Genomic DNA, 10,079 nt, shown 5'->3' with positions numbered 1-10,079 from the left:
TGCCGTACCCACCGCTGAGCTGGGCACTTCCCTTGCTGGCTCCTGGCTGCTGCGTCGGCTCCTGCTGCATGAGGGACTGGTCCCTGGGAGGGCTGGGTAACAAGGGAGGGGGTGGCTCAGCCTGCAACTGCTTCGGCTCCCCCCGCCGGCCCCCTCTGACCCCAGCTCTCCCCTCCTGCCCGCAGTTTTGCCAGCCAAGCGGCTGGCAGCTCTTCACCGAGCGGAACCCACCCAACTTCTTCGTGGCCGTGCTGACCGACATCAACTCGGAGAGGCACTACTGCGCCTGCTTCACCTTCTGGGAGACTGTCGAGAGCGTCCAGGTAACAAGGGGTGAGCAGGACCCGTCGGACTAGGTCCGGCGCCGTCCGGGTGCCTAGCACAGCCAGGGGAGCCAGCGCGTGACCCACGTGTCTCCCCAGCCTCAGAGCCACACGCGGAACGGCGAGGAAGAGGAGGAGGAAGTGGACTCGTCGTTGCCTGTCCAGCCCGTGCAGCTTTTTGCTCCAAAGAGCTTGGTGCTGGTGTCGCGACTGGACCACACCGAAGTCTTCCGGGTAAGGGGCAGGGCAGGGCAGGGCCTGGCGTCTCCAGGGAGTGGCAGCTGTCCCTGGCATGGTCTCCAGCATGCTCCTAGCTTCCGCCTACGAGGCCGCACGGGGCCATGCACAGAGCAGAGCTGCCAGGCAGGGACCACGAGGGGCTGGGCACCTGTGGCCATGACCTGCCTCTCGGCACAGCCTGTTCCTGGAGCCTTTATCTCATCCATCTTTATATGCTCCCCACCTGTCCCGTTACACAGCTGTAAAAAGCTCAGCTCCTGGCAGGCTTGCAGAACCCTGCGTGGGGCAGCTCTGCAGGCTGGGGCAGACCCTGGAGCCAGCCTGGTCCCTGCAGCCCGGTCGGCTCTCAGCTGCAAGTTGCAGCCCGGTGTCTGGCATAGATATGGGGCTCCCTGTCACCCATCAGGCAATGTAGCCCCCATGCAGAAACCCCCTTGCCCACTTGAAGCACACCAGTGCTAGTGCTGGGGTCCCTGTGCCCATCCTGGTTGGGGTCAGGCCTTGTATTTGCCGCACGGAGAGTCCTAGCTGCCAGCGGCGCAATGTGTCTTGGGTGCTCCCCTACAGCAGCAGAGCTCCCCCCTTTATGCCCCCTTATCCAGTCCTGACTGCCTGGCAGCGACCTGGAGCAGGCACCTGCTGGGCTCAGCCCACGGCTGACCTGTGCAGATAGACATACGTGGCTGTGAGCCCCCCAGGGTGTCGTGGCGTCACTGGGAGCCCGGCCCTCTCCAGGGCTTGGCGTCAGTCCCACTGCCGGTGTTGGAGGCCCACCCGCATCCTGGAGTGGGCAGCACACACGGCTTGTTGCTGGCGCCACGGACCATTCTCAGCAGAGAGGCTCTGATCCCCGAGTGCCCACGGGGGGCCGGTGCCGGGGGTTGCAGGTGCTGAGCAGGACGCACCAGACCTCTTGACTTCCCCCTCCCTGGTTCTCTGCTCCAGCCCAGCGGCTGCCCCTGCCACGCTTGAGTGGTGTCTCAGCTCCCTGCCTTGACACACTCCTGTGCTCTGCTTTGCTTCTCCAGAACAGCCTGGGCCTCATCTACACCATCTATGTGGACGGGCTGAACGTGTCGCTGGAGAATGTCATCGGGAACCTCTTGACGTGCACCATCCCCATCACTGGGGGGGCGCAGGTGGGTGCCTGCTCACTCCTTCCCCTTGCTGCCTCTCACCAGCTCACAGGCACAACCGCAGGGGGGGGTCTCGCACTGCCCCCGTTCCCTTGGGTCAGCTGCACTGCAGGGGTGCAGGTGTCAGGCCCTCCATGCTGCAGGCAGCCTGGGTTGCTCGGTCCAGTGGAGCCTGGCAGCCCCGCTTCCCATTGCAGGGAGTGCAGCTTGTCGCCGTGGCGTGGCGTGGCCTGGCCGTCAGCAGAGCCGGCCTCATGCGCAGACAGACCTGCTGTGCCAACAGCTGCCCGGGCGGCTGGGCAGGCCTGTGGCCAACGGGCCTCCCCCACGGCCGCGTCTGTCATGCACGGAGCTGTACTAGAGCCAGGCAGTCACGGGCTGTCTATAAGAGCAGCCACAGGGGGCCAAGGCTTGCATTGGGAAGAGCTAGGTGCCCCCTCCTCAGCCTGGTCTAAGGGGTACCTGCAGCCAGCTCCCCGTGTCCTTGGCTGGGATGTGAAGATCAGCCACCTCGCTGGGCATCACTCGCCTTGCTGGGCCTCGTGAGCGTGAGCATACAGACCTCCTCACTGCACTCCGCTCTCTGCAGACCCCCACCCTGTGCCTGCAGGGCTGCCGAGAGCAGGCTAAAGGCTTCCCAGAGAGCGGGAGAGGCTTCCCAGAGGCAGGGAGGGTTGGGAGAGCGCAGCTGTGTTGCTGGAGCTGGTGACTCTAGGCCTGGGACTTCACTCCAGTGGGGCCTAGTCCAGCCTGTGACCTTGCTTGTCTCAGCACCACATGGCTGCCTCTTTCCTGAGGCTCTCCTAGGCTGGTCCTGGACCTAGAGCGCGCATAGCCTAGCCCTCCAGTACTGGGGGTGGCTTTTACTGACTTTCCCCAGGCCCCACTGGTTCTCCTGGAGCCTCTCCTTTGCTTCCAGGCCTTTTGAGCTGGGGGCCCTCAGTGCCCTGGAAGCAGCAGACTCCATCCCCCACCCTGGGCTCTGGCACTGTCAGGCTGCCCACGAGACCCTTGTCCCCCTGCAGGTGTCTCTAGAACAAGGTTGTACATGGCGGGGTTGTCTCCAGACCAAGCTTGGGGCTTCCTCCAGCTACCAAGAAACATGTGCAGGGGTGGGGGCAGTGGCCACGGAGGTGGCTGGTTCCAATCTTGCAGGAAAGGAGGAAGGCTGCTTGCGAGGTGGACATGCAGGCCACTGCAAGTGCCAGCTTCCATCTCGGTCCCCAGCATGTCCTCTCATGAGCCATGGGAGGAGTGCAGACAGGAGCAGTTCCCCCGTCCTGCAGGCTCGGGCATCGCGCCCTGGAGCAAGCTCAACAGCGCCATTGCCTATCCCCCACTCTGTGCTTGCCCCTTCTCCCGCTGCAGCTGGCAGGACTCTTTCTCCATGTGCTGTGTCCGTCCGTCCCTCTCTCCTCTCCTCTCCTCTCCTCTCCTCTCCTCTCCTCTCCTCTCCTCTCCTCTCCTCTCACGAGGGCTCAGGCCCCTGGCCGTGCTGCTGTGTGTGTGTGTGTGTCTGTCTGTCCATGTCTCTCTCTTCCTGCTGCTTGGCTGCGCTGCCACGCTGTGCGTTTCTAACTGACTGTGCTATCTCTGTCTGTCTCCATCTCAGCCTGACGTGGAGGACGAAGGAGCGGTATGCACCTCTTTTCTTTCACCGGGTCCGGCCCCTCTCCAGCAGCTCCTCCCGGGGGGCGAGGTGGCTCAGGGCTTCCAGGGCTGCCTGCAGCCGCCCACTCACCCCTCCCAGTGCATCCCTAAGGAGCAAGGGGGAGAGGTCTGGCACCATGGCCTCTGGCTGGGCCCACTGCAGAGCCTAAGTGAAGCATGTGGTCACACATTGGCTGTGGTTGGAGGGAGGTCTCGTTGGCATGGCTCTGGGCAGCCCTCTGAAGGTGCGCCGGCTGTCCCCTGGCCTCTTGCGGGGCAGGCCAGGGTGCTCCCTCTGCTCCAGGCTCCAGAGGAGCTGTGAGGGACATCCAACGTGGGGCAGCGGCCAGGTCGGACCGCTTGGGGTTGTAGATGTACTGCGATGACCTGTGAGGGGAGGGCAAGGGAGTTCCACCGAGGAGCCGGCCGAGTCCGTGCGGGTTCAGGCCTCCAGACTTGGAAAGCAAGGTCCCCCTCTTCCTCAGTGAGACCCTGCTCTAGGGAAAGCCCCGCCAGCTGCCCCCAGCTCTGAGGAGCTGCCTGCGCATCTGGGTCTCACCAGGGCACCCCAAGGACCTGGCCCCCAAGCACTGCATACAAATGCCTCTGGGCCCGTGTCCAAGCCCAGCCCTGTCCTGGCCCTGGGACCTCCCCCAGGCCCAGCAAGCCCGTCTCCTGCACTGCCGATTGTCTCCCATCAGTAGCCACCAAGTTGACCCAAACACAGCTGCCTTCTCCCTTCCCTGCTGTCTGGCAGCCTGCAGTGGGGACCATGGTGGGGGCACACTGACCTGGTCCTGCCCGTCATGGGGCAGGGGGAGCCCAGCTGCTTGTGGGCTGGGGTGGGAAGACGTGCCGTGCAGGGGGGAAAGGAGATGCCCGCGCATGGCCCCATTGCTCAGACAGCTCCTAACAGCCGGTGCCCCTGTTGTTTGTCTCTTGCAGAGGACCATCTCCCTTGGCGCAGGCGACAGACAGGTCATCCAGACGCCCATCAATGACTCGCTCCCCGTCAGCAGCTGCAGCGTGGCCCTGCTCTTCCGGCAGCTCGGTGAGACATAGCCCCAGCCTTTCCTCCCTTGGGGCGCAGGCGCCACGTTGCCCCAGGTGGTGCCCTTGGCTAAGAGCTTCAACTCCCCGCCCCAGCCTCTCCACAGGTGTGTCCACCCATCTGCTATCCCTGTGCCTTCCTCCTCTCAGCAAGAAGTGCCAGCAGCCCTGCCTCTGCCCCGGGTCCATCCTTGCTGGCCCCGGTGAGCTCCTGGGGCCTGTCTGGCAGCTCTTGGCTTGGCAGCTGGTACTGGGTGATAGCAGGGACACGGGCCAGTCCAGAGAGGGGTTTTCCAGGCTCCTGCCAGAGGATAGGGCAGAGATTGGAGTAGGAAAGGTCCCATGCCCCCTTCCTGGCCCTAGGAGAGGGCACAGGGCTGTGGCAGAGACATGGGCGAGAGCAGGAGCATGGCAGCTTCCCAGCCAGCCGGCCAGGCCTATGTGGAGCCCCCCCCGCGAGCGCTGCCGCTCTGCCCTCCCTCCCCCCCAGGGATCACCAATGTGCTGTACCTCTTCTGCGCTGCGCTCACCGAGCACAAGATCCTGTTCCTCTCCAGCAGCTACCAGCGCCTCACCGACGCCTGCCGTGCCCTGCTCGCCATCATGTTCCCCCTCAAGTACAGGTGAGCCTGGTGCCTCCCGTTCTCCTGCAGCCCAGCTGGCCTCTCCCGTCGAGCCCACGGACTGGGGATCTAGCATGTGCTATGGGAAGGGGGTGGCTCAGGTAGCCAGTGGCCAGTCCACAGGGTGCTGCGTGTCCTGAGCAAGGGCAGCTCTAGGCCATCAGACCGCAGCACTCGGAGGGTCAGGCATGTCAGGGTCCCCCCAGCACTGCCAGCCCCCAAGCACCGTTTTGAACTCCGGGGCTTCCCTGTCTGTCCTCAGCCATGAGCTGCCTGAGTCCCATCCCAGCCTCAGGCCTGGCACCCAGCAGAACAGGGGGAAGGGGACCTAATTCCAGAAACCACCAAGGTTGTGGAAAAGGTGCTGAAGAGCGGACATGAGAGTAGTCTTCAGATACCGGAAGGAATGCCATAAAGAGGAAAGAAAGCGCCTGTTCTCTCTCGCTGCAGAGCAGAGGACACGGAGCAATGGCTAGAAGTTGCAGCCAAAAGAGGTTAAGGTTGGGTATTTGCTGTCAGAGCAGGGAGGCCATGGGAGAAACCAGGGAAGGGAGGACTCTCCATCACTGGAGGTGTCAGAGAGGGTGGATGAGGGCTGGGCAGGGGGGATCTGGGCGCAGCGATGCCCGTGCTCTGCTGTGGAGGTCTCCCAGGCTTCCTGCTCCATGTGTCAGGGGGTTTTAAGTCTCCCCTGAAGGCGCTGGGTGCTGCAGCCCAGGCTGGGGATGGGATGGAGCCGATCCTGCCTCAGGCAGGGCTTGGACTGGATGTGACCCCACGACTCCCTGCCAGCCCCATGGCTCTGGGATTTCTCTCCTGCTTCTCCCATGATCCTCCCCAAGAAGGGCATCCTACAAGGCTTTGGGCAGCAGGGAAAGGCCTTGGGACAGCTGGTGCCCTGTTCACCCTGCCTGGGCGGGAGCCGTGGCCAAGGCCGAGCGCTGCCCCCCACCCACGTCCTGGCTCACAGGCAGGGGTCCAGCGCGCCAGGGTTCCTGCCAGCTCCGTGCACAAGCTGCTGCACCTCTCCCAACCCGGGCACTGTCAACGTGCCCTCGTGGCTGTGAGCTGCCTGCCCCAGCCGCAGGCTGCCAGTCCTGCCCATTCACTGTCCCAGCGCCACGCCAATGGGCTGCAGTGACCATCTCCTTTTGCTTGCAGCTTCACGTACGTGCCCATCTTGCCTGCACAGCTCCTGGAGGTGCTCAGCACGCCCACGCCCTTCATCATCGGTGTCAGCTCCATCTTCCACGCAGAGACCCAGGAGCTGGTGAGGCGCTGGGTGCCCCTGTCACCAGTACTCCCCCAAAGCCACCACTGCAGGGGTGAGGGAGGGGCCGGGGGGGTCCTGGGCCTTTTTCATGGGCACGGGGAATCGGGGAGCAGGCAGGGTCAGCCTGGGGCTGTCCGGGGGACGTAGGTCTCATCTATGCAAGCACGGTCCCCACTGGCTGAGGATTCGGTTTTTAAAGAGACTTAAAAGGCTGTGTGAGCACGTGGTACGACACAGGCAGCTGAGCTGCTGCTTCGCAAGCTTCTGCATCTCTGAGCTCGTTAGCCTGTGATCTGCAGCTCTACCTGGCCTGGCTGTGGTTGGGCCTAGTTGGTGTCTGATCAGGACACACATAACCTGGATTAGACTGAGACATGTTTATCCACGCGGCCTTTCCCCCAGCTCAGAATCCCCTCCAGGGACTGAGCAGGGCAGCGGCTCAGGCAGCAGGACAGCACTGGTCTAGCAGCTGGTGCTGGGGGTGCTGCCCTCTCCGTACCCAGCCTGGCAAAGCACCACCTTTCATGCAGGATATGGAGCTGCTTCTCACCACTCCTGGTCACTGCCAGCCCCCGCGCACTGCACTGAAGAGCGGGGAGGCAAACCCCAGTGCTGGGGTACTGCGTCACCTGGCTGGGCAGCGTGAATGTGGGCTGGCACCACCCCAGAGGGGGAAGAGAGCCCCATGTGCTTTAGCAGGCGCTAGAATATAGTAGCAGCAGGCACCAGACATGGGCCTACCGAGGCTGCCAGGTGTCCTGGGCTCTTCGGGAGGGGAGAGCCTGTCCATACCCTGGTGCCTGGCTTAGACGGGACTGTGGTGTGGTTCTGTGCTTCCAGCTGGACGTTGTCATCGCCGACCTGGACGGGGGCACGGTGACCATCCCTGAGTGCGTGCACATCTCCCTGCTGCCTGAGCCCCTGCTTCAGCAGACCCGAGAGGCCCTCTCCATGGTAAGCACCATCCCTTGAGCAAGGGGTACCTCTAGCCAGTCAGGCCTCCTGTCTCTGGGAGCATGTGATGGGGCACTCGCGCCTCCTGCTGCCCCCTGTCACTTGCTCCAGGCTAGGACCAGCTGCAGCCCTGGTCCTCCTCCTCCTGCCAGCATGGACAGGTCCCCAGGTAGATTGCGTGTCCAGAATAGCACGGATAAGCAAGCTTGCTGGGCCCTGCAGAGCCTGTGTTGCCCCCTCTCGGCATGTGCAGACACAGGGCAGTGAAGCTGGTGAGGAAAGCAAGGCAAGGCAGTCCGGCAGGGCTTCCCAGAGCTCCTGGCCCCTCTCTGTAGCCGAGGGCACTGTGCGGAGGGGGTCTCCTGCAGGGGCCCTGGCAGTGCTGCCTTAGTTGCAGGGGACTGTCATCGTTGCTCTGACCTGGCGCATGTTACACAGGCCACAGAGTTCTCCCTGTACCCTGCCTGGCTGCCCTCTCCGGGCCATGCTGAGGGCCGGGGGTAGTTTCTGGAGAATGCCCCTCGCCCTGCAGCCAGCCCTGAGGCCACCTGCATTGTGGGCCAGGGCTGTTTGCACCTGGGGGATGGGAAGCTGGGTGGGCCGGGGCTGCAATGCCCAATCCTTCCCCCAAGCATGCTCTGTCCTTTGTCCACACAGGTCCTGGACCCTGAGCTGGAGGTGGCAGATGTGGCCTTCCCCCCGTCCACCATCTCTGCCTCCTCTCTCAAAATGCAGGTGAGTGTGGAGCACATGCACATGTGTGTGTCTGTGCACACGTGTGCATCTAGGTAGAGTTCTTGGGCAGGGATCTGAGTCCATCCCCAGGGCACACAGGGGTTGGGGCTCCCGTTGAGGTGAGGCAGGGATTTGCTTGGGATGATCTTGCCTTGTGCAGGGCTTGTCCTAACAGTGACCCGCAGGGTGGGTCCATGCAGGGCCCCGCCAGCCTGACTGCCCTGCGGTTCTGAGAGGTGCTGGCAAAGGAGCTGGCCGTGACACGGCAGGGGGGCTTGCAGGGCTGAGCTGGGGGCTTTCCCCTTGGCCTCCATGCGCATGGAGACCAGCAGCTCCTTGCAGCCAGACAATACCCCTGCCCTGGTTCAGCTGCTTCTGGAGCTGAGCTCTGGAGAGCCCCGCGGAAAGGCCTCCCTGCAGCCAGCCTGGGCATGTCCTGCCGGGCAGGTGGCTCGGAGCCCGGCGCGGTGTCCCCACCACTCGGGCGGCTCCTCTGCTCCCCTCTCGCAGCTGACCGGCCTGTCCTCCCCCCGCGCAGGACAAGGAGATCCGGGCCGTCTTCCTCCGCCTGTTTGCACAGCTGCTGCAGGGCTATCGCTGGTGTCTGCACATCATCCGCATCCACCCAGAGCCCGTCATCCGCTTCCACAAGGTACGGATTGCAGCAGGGCCACGTGAGTGGCAGATGGTCTCCTGGCACTGCCGCAGGGAAAGCCCAGGCTGTATTTGGATGGGGCAGCATCATGGGGAGCTCAGTTAGGCAGATTCGTCCGTCCAAAGGCTTGTCTGTGCGGACTGGATGTGTGGGGGGGCCTTTCCAGATTAAAACACCACGTGTCCACACAAGCCGGAATCTGCCGCCCCAACCCCTTAGCCTGGGAAGTTTGCTGCTTCCCGGGAGCCAGAATCCGAGACATTGCAGAGAAGATCCCTAAACTCCTCCAGCCTACTGACCACTACCCCATGTTCCTCATCCATGTGGGCACCAGTGACACGGCTCTGAGCGCTCCCAGCCAGGTCATGAGGCGCTACAGGGATTTGGGTGCAGGGCTTTGGGTACAGGTGTTTTCTTCGATCCTCCCAGTCTCGGACTATGGGCTGAGGAGGACCCAGGTAGTCAACCGAAAACTGCGACGCTGGTGTCATCGGGAAGGCTTTGGCTTCCATGACCACAGTCCGCTCTTTAGAGAGAGAGGCAGCGAGCTGCCAGGAAGGGACAGCCTCCACCTCTCTCTGCTGGGGTGGAGGCTCTTCTCAGCCAGGCTGGCTGACCTGCTCCACCGGGCTTTAAACTGAGCCCGCCGGGGGGCGGGGGGACTACCGCCACTGCTGGTCCACTTAGCAACCCTTGCAAAGCCAGCAGGCCAAGGCACTTAAGGGAGCCCACCCCTGCCCTAGCCCTGGGGCGAGCTGCAGGCAAGGCAAGGGCCCCCAAGGGGACACTTGCCTGCCTGTACACCAGTACCAGGAACTTGGGGAATAAGCAGGAGGAACTTGTTGTCCTGCTTAACACAAATAATTATGACATCATAGGGATAACGGAGACCTGGTGGGACTCCACCCATGACTGGACCACAGGTATAGACAGCTATACCCTGTACAGGAGGGATCGAGTGGACAAAAGGGGCAGGGGCGTAGCTCTCTCTGTCAAGGAAAGCTATGTGTCCCTGCAAGCCGATATTGGCGACCAGGGTGGACGACTTAAGACCCCCTGGGTTAAAATCCATGGTGAACACGGCACAGGGGATACAATGGTGGGAGTCTACTACAGACCCCCTACCCAGGGTCAAGACCTTGACCAGGAGTGCACCAGGGAATTGACTGAGGCCGTACGCTCCCGGTCCATGGTTGTCATGGGCGACTTCAACTACCCAGACATCTCATGGGAGGAGCGCTTGGCCAAATCGGAGCAGTCGCAAAGCTTTCTCTCGTGCGTGGATGGCCTCTGTCTGACACAGGAAGTCTACAGGCTGACAAGAGGTAAAGCGCTGCTCAACCTGGTACTGGCAACCGGGTACGACCTAATCAGCGACCTAACGATTGAAGGGAAGCTGGGTGACAGCGACCACGAGCTGATCACCTTCACCATCCGCTG

At 62.9% G+C, this 10,079-nt stretch overlaps 1 protein-coding gene across 9 annotated transcripts in view; it reads left to right on the top strand.

Annotated features, from left to right (window-relative positions):
* Window positions 1–10,079, top strand: part of SBF1 (SET binding factor 1) — a 45,728-nt gene that overhangs the window by 7,565 nt on the left and 28,084 nt on the right. For 8 of the 9 annotated variants that reach the window (XM_025215443.1, XM_025215442.1, XM_025215439.1 and 5 more), the window contains exons 3-11: window positions 186–323; window positions 423–557; window positions 1,592–1,702; window positions 4,295–4,400; window positions 4,890–5,022; window positions 6,184–6,292; window positions 7,136–7,249; window positions 7,907–7,984; window positions 8,523–8,636. In XM_025215443.1, coding sequence (XP_025071228.1) covers window positions 186–323; window positions 423–557; window positions 1,592–1,702; window positions 4,295–4,400; window positions 4,890–5,022; window positions 6,184–6,292; window positions 7,136–7,249; window positions 7,907–7,984; window positions 8,523–8,636 — 1,038 coding nt within the window. Of the gene's footprint in view, window positions 1–185; window positions 324–422; window positions 558–1,591; window positions 1,703–4,294; window positions 4,401–4,889; window positions 5,023–6,183; window positions 6,293–7,135; window positions 7,250–7,881; window positions 7,985–8,522; window positions 8,637–10,079 lie in introns of those variants that run through there. The other variant, XM_025215447.1, reaches the window with a different exon arrangement.

This window comes from Alligator sinensis, unplaced genomic scaffold, assembly GCF_000455745.1.
Source record: "Alligator sinensis unplaced genomic scaffold, ASM45574v1 scaffold1083_1, whole genome shotgun sequence".
Classification (NCBI taxonomy): domain Eukaryota; kingdom Metazoa; phylum Chordata; order Crocodylia; family Alligatoridae; genus Alligator; species Alligator sinensis.
Note: the sequence above shows the minus strand (reverse complement) of the source record. Positions and strands in the feature narration are given on the sequence as shown.